General features: G+C 43.0%; 1 protein-coding gene across 1 annotated transcript in view; it reads left to right on the forward strand.

Annotated features, from left to right (window-relative positions):
* The window catches only part of SMTNL2 (smoothelin-like 2), a gene marked incomplete at its 5' end in the record, with an annotated part of 18,920 nt that extends 16,851 nt beyond the window's left edge, over window positions 1-2,069 (forward strand). The window contains one exon of the mRNA XM_010283209.1: window positions 1,935-2,069. Within this exon, the coding sequence (XP_010281511.1) occupies window positions 1,935-2,061 (127 nt within the window). The remainder of the gene's footprint in view (window positions 1-1,934) is intronic.
* Between the last annotated feature and the right edge of the window lie 4,066 nt (window positions 2,070-6,135).

The raw sequence follows: 6,135 nt of genomic DNA on the forward strand, positions 1-6,135 counted from the left end.
ACAGGATGTGGGAATACAGGGCTAAAGTTTGCATACGAAAAGTTTTGCATACGTAAAGTTTTTATACACACACACACACACACACACATATATATATATAAAAAAAAAATTTTTGTTGCTTGCCAGTGAGTTCAAAGAGATCCTATGATACTTCTAGGTGGTTGATCTCTAAAGTAAAACTATCTACAACTCTTAAAGGAAAGTTGCAGTGTTTTTTCTATTTCAGTTTATGTATAACAGTAAGTATAGGGGAGAACAGAAGACAGCATGCACACAACAGTAAGAAATGTTAGGTATCTACAGAAGTGACTACTTCATAGCTCTGATTGCCTTTAAACTAACTGTTCTCTTCTAGTGCCAAAAAAGGTTCTACTCTCAATTATTGCTGTTCACCCCAGTCAAACTCTGCTGATCAGATTGCTTTCTGGCCTTGTGATTTTTCGTCCTAGGTCTCAGCAACTCTGTTCCTTTCTGCTGGTCCAGATCTCACTCAGGCTTCTGCTCTCCAGCTTGGTCATCTGAGACTGTTGTCCGAGTCACTCATACCTTGCAGTTATGGGCGTGTTGGAGAACAAACAATTCACAGCCACATGGGCCTTCATTGGCACATCTCATCTCTTGTAGAGGGTTGTCCCTGGCTGGATGCTAGGTGCCCACCAAAGTTGCTCTATCACTCTCCTCCCCAGCTGGACAGGGGAGAGAAAATACAATAAAAGTCTCGTGGGTCAAGATAAGGACAGGGAGAGATACAATTCGGCAACTACCGTCACAGGCAAGAGAGACTCGACTGGGGAAAACTTAATTTATTACCAATCAAATCAGAGTAGAATAATGAGAACTAAAACCAAATCTTAAAGGACCTTCCCCCACCCTTCCCTTCTTCCAGGGCTCAACTTCACTCCCAAATTCTCTACCTCCTCCCTGGCTCTAAGCAGCAGAGACTGCTCCAGCGTGGGTCCCCTGCAGGGTCACAAGTCCTGCCAGAAAACCTGCTCCAGCATGGGCTCCTCTCTCCACGGGGTCACAGGCCCTGCCAGGAGCCGGCTCCAGCGCAGGCTGCCCACAGGGTCATGGCCTCCTTCGGGCATCCCCCTGCTCCGGCATGGGGCCCTCGCCGGGCTGCAGGCAGATACCTGCTCTAGCGTGGAGCTCCATGGGCTGCAGGGGCACAGCCTGCCTCACCACAATCTTCATCACAGGCTGCAGGGGAATCTCTGCTTTGGTACCTGGAGCACCTCCTCCCCCTCCTTCTGCACTGACCTTGGTGTCTGCAGAGTTGTTCCTCTCACATATTCTAACTCCTCTTCAGCTGCAATTGCTGTGTGCAGGTGGCTTGTTTGTTTGTTTGTTTTTACCCCTTCTTAAATATGTTATCACAGAGGTGCTGCCATCACTCGCTGATAGGCTTGGGTTGGCCAATGTCAAGTCCATCTTCAAGTCAGCTGGCATTGGCCCTATCAGACATTGGGGAACCTTCTAGCAGCTTCTCACAGAAGCCCCCACTACCAAAACCTTGCGTGTTTTTCCATTCTTTTGGAGCTTCCCATATAAATACCAGAAAACCTCATGATTTGCAAACTTGCATGACCCTGCTTACTGAGACTTGGGCAGAGGAATGTGAGATTGGGCTACATGCTACAGATATTAGGGATGTGAATGGCAGTCAGTGGAAAAAAAAAAAACAAACCTACAGGGCTTTGGATTGTATCCCAGTACAGAGGAAGAGAGGGAAAGAACAGGAATATTCCATGGTCCCAAAAATAACAATCTCCATCCTGAGCGTTTCATTGTGAAATGAAATGTTGCTGGTAAACCTTAGGATTTCTTAAATGCCTCAGGGATGCTCAAATCAGAGCAGCAAATGAATCTTGAAAGTAGTTACAGGCCTTCAATTTAACTCTTGATTTGCTGTATCTGTTTCATTATTACTACAGGAAAATGGCTCACTGCGATCGTCTGATAGAAGTGGATGACATGATGGTGATGGGTCACAAGCCAGATCCCATGTGTGTCTTCACTTATGTTCAGTCTCTATACAATCATCTGCGATGCTTTGAATAAAACCATCAACACCTCTCCAGCCAGAAGGGTCAAGTACAGTATGCTAATGGGAAGAGTGACATTTTGCAAATGGAACGCAGTGTTATTTCTTGCTTTTTACTGTCCCTTTGCTTATACTCAACTGCGTGGCTGGCTGACTGAAGTGTTGCTGAGCAGTGCCCCGAAGTGTTGATCGCATCAGCATGTCAGTAATACAGAAATATGTTTGAAAAGGACAAAAAAGCATAGGGAAGGGCAAATGCTGTCATTTTGGTGCTAGTCGTAGGTGGATTTTTAATATTCTTGTGTTTAAAGATCACAGGAAGCTAATTTGCTGCTCCTATCTTCGTTAGGCGGGGGACACAGTTTTATGCAGCGACAGGCAGCTCTGCTACAAAGGTGTTCCCTCCTAAAATGCAGGTAAAAATCCAGAAGATCGCACCTTCAGTTCCACTTCTCTGGTAAGCATAGCACAAAAAAAATAGCAGATGGACGAGGAAAATTCCATTTAGCAAATAATAACCTAGAATACTCAGCTACTGAGGCAATATTGCCTCTCCTCCAACCCCACCCCCCCACTCCAGCGTACACACAGAGGCATTGTTCTGTTCTCTTAAAGCAGAAAGAGAACATAGTCTCTTACCTGCTGACTGAGGTGACAGATAACTACCACGTTACACAACAGCGTTTGCCTGTAATGGTCAAATCTAAAGTGATTTGCCTAGGGGCTTGATAAAGCCTCTACTGGCAGTGCTGGATTAATTTCTTGATCATGAAGAATAGCAACAGCTGGGGCTGTTCTGTGTATGAGATTGTGTGCTTGCATGATTTAGGATTACAGGAAAGACGGGAGCTAGCAAGGTACAAAATCCTCTGAAAAGTTGTAGTAGAAGCAAGACTGTAGCATGATTCAACCTGGACTATGGAGGAGAGCAACTCTCTAGTGTGGACAGGAATCAAGTCTTTACGACTTGCTCGGTCCTCGTACTGACTCTGAGGTGGACAGGCAATATGCCAAAAAAAGTATGAAAGATAAGGGAGTTTTGAAATGTCTTGGACTAGTTTCTGTTTTCAGTTAAATTAGCAGGATTATTCCAGATTTACTGGACAAAAAGGTCATGTGTCACCCTTTCTAGTTCTCTCCTAGATTAATCAACAAAGCTTTGTTTTCACAGTAAAAGTTAAAAACAGACCACTAAAAAAACATACTTAAAAAAACCCCTAGCCTTTTAAAATTATTTCTTCCCTAAGAACAGACTCATAGAAAGTAAAAACTGAAATCCACAAGCCCTCTGTTCATGCTAGATAATATTTTTTAACCTGCATTTGTGCTTTTTGTAGATAATTTATAAAGATGACTTTGGTTCTGTATTGATGGCCATTTGTAATAAAATATGTCAAACGCTTTTCAGATTTACTGCTTCTCTTTAGAATGAAGTGACAGTTAACACAGTAAAGTCAGTGAAAAGAACCCAGAGCTTTTAATTAAAAGATTTTTGTTCTAGTCATGATGCTGGGTGCTCTGAATTTCAGTTTTAAAAAGTACAGAAATTCAGTGGCATTTGGAATAGCATTTTAGTTCAGCCTCCCTTTCTAGTGAAGTTTACTTAAGAAACCATGAAAGAAGCAATGACTTTGTTAGCAGTCTCAGGAAAAAAACCAACAAAAACACCACCAAAAGTGTACAAAGCTAAAGTATAAGTTAACTGCCGAAGATCTGGATCATCAAGTTCTGTTTGAAGTGTAGCGAGGCTGTTGCTATGGCACTATGGAAACAGTTTGAAAGACTTTTTAAAAGGTATCTTAATAAAAGTATCTGAAAGATACTTGGTTAAACTAGCAGGATCCTGGATACTGCTAATCTCACAGCTTCAATGCAAGTGGATAGAGGCTGGGTGGGCTGGTCGTATTTGTCAAATGAGTGCCCTTGTCTTCAGTTTTTGACTTTGTCTTGGATGACCGCAATTCTGAGGAGTAAGTATGCACCTGTTGCTCCAAGTGCATTGTAAGGATAAATTACTTGTATGTTGGAGAAGTGATTACAGTAAGCATGATGAGACATCTGTCCACAACTGGCACGTGTGACACACGTATTTACATTCTCACAGCAGAATACTTTTCATTGACTAGCAGAGCCAAGCTCCATCGTAGCTACAAGAAGAGGGGCAATACTGGTTTTATGTATCAGATTCCTTCACAGTCCCAGGTCATGGATGATTTTACTGTGCGATATGAGTGCTAAAGACACAGGTAAGTGCTTGGCCAATTTCGGCCTAATAGCAAATAATTACATAAAGGAAGTTTTAGACAGTAAAATTCTTGCCAATTCACTGGGGGGGGAGGTACGTCCTTTCTATAATTTAGCTTGTTTCCACAGCTACAGAGAAGCTATTTGTACAAGTTTTCTCAAGTCTTGACACTTCAGAGAAGGGATAGTAAAGATACCTGGTACTTGCCAGCAAACTGACTGCAGGAGAGTAGAAGACTATAAGCTGATTTTAACCGCTGGTGGTTCACGTGTAAGAAGTTGAGAGAGATGGTGCTATGACATCATTTTAGACAAACCTACAGCTTTGTGCATTAATAGAAGAAGTCTGATTTATATGAATAACCTTGACTATTAGATTGTATGATTAAATTGAAATTCAAGTATGTAATGTATGCCCCCTACTGGGTTTTTTTAGTATTACTATTTCAAAAAAATGCAGTGTGTGTATACATGACAGTAAATGTGTTTAGCATGAGTGATAAAGAGAACAATATATATAGTAAGTCAGCATAGCATATGTTTTACACCGACTGTTTCCTGGCTTTTCTAATGTTTCTGCACTGTGTCTAAAATTCAGTACTACCTAAGGTGGTTTACTGGTAACTTGATCCTACTTTTAAAGGCTAAATCAATTCATTCTGTGCAAGAATTTCAAAATAATCTCAGCAGAGACATCATCTACTCTTTAAAATTATGATTGCATATAGCTTCCCACAGCAGGGAAGTCCTCCTTCTCGAAAGTACAATAATTTGATGTATGCCTTTCATCACTTTTGTGTTACATTTCCAATAGAGTCTTTAATCTAAACGTATGCTCAAACCAGTGCAAACTCTTGGATACATGGAACTGGGTATAAAACTAGCCCACGTGGTTCAACTTGTGTCATTAATTTAAAGCTGGCCTGGCTTACAGAAATAGTTTTAAGTGTCCAAAGTAAAAGTTGGCATTGCTTTATGTAAAGAAAGATGCACTTAAAAGCCACTTGTAGTTATGATAAGATAGCTTTGTCTAGATAAAGCCTCAGTGGAGTTAACATAAAATCACAGAATAGTTTGTTTGGAAGGGACCTTTAAAGATCATTTAGTCCAACCTCCCTGCAATCAGCAGGGACGTCTTCAGCTAGGTCAGGTTGCTCAGAGCCCTGACCAACCTGACCTGGAATGTTGCCAGAAATGGGACATGTACCACCTCTCTGGTGCCATCTGTTCCAGTGTTTCACCACCCTTGTTGTGAAAAAAGTCTTCCTTCTATCTAGTCTAAATCTGCCCTCTTGTAGTTTAAAACCACTTGTCCTATCACAACAGGCCCTGCTAAAAAGTCTGTCCTCATCTTTCTTATAAGCCCCCTTTCAGTTCTGAAAGGCTGCAATAAGGTCTCCTCGGAGCCTTCTCTTCTCCAGGCTGAACAACCCCAACTCTCTCAGCCTGTCCTCATAGGAGAGGTGTTCCATCCCTCTGATCATTTTTGTGGCCCTCCTCTGGACCCTCTCCAACAGGCCCATGTCTTTCCTGTGCTGAGGGCTCCAGAGCTGGACACAGTGCTCCAGGTGGGGTCTCACCAGAGTGGAGCAGAGGGGCAGAATCCCCTCCCTTGCCCTGCTGGCCAGGCCGCTTTGGATGCAGCCCAGGATACAGTTGGCCTTCTGGGCTACGAGTGCACATTGCTGGCTCCTGTCCAGCTTCTCATCCACCAGTACACCCAAGTCCTCAACAGGGCTGCTCTCGATCCCTTCATCCCCCAGCCTGTAGTGATACCGGGGGTTGCCTCAACCCAGATGCAGGATCCTGCACTCGTCCTTGTTGAACCTCATGAAGTTCACAGAGGC

The sequence above is a fragment of the Phaethon lepturus genome, unplaced genomic scaffold (assembly GCF_000687285.1).
Source record: "Phaethon lepturus isolate BGI_N335 unplaced genomic scaffold, ASM68728v1 scaffold11650, whole genome shotgun sequence".
Classification (NCBI taxonomy): domain Eukaryota; kingdom Metazoa; phylum Chordata; class Aves; order Phaethontiformes; family Phaethontidae; genus Phaethon; species Phaethon lepturus.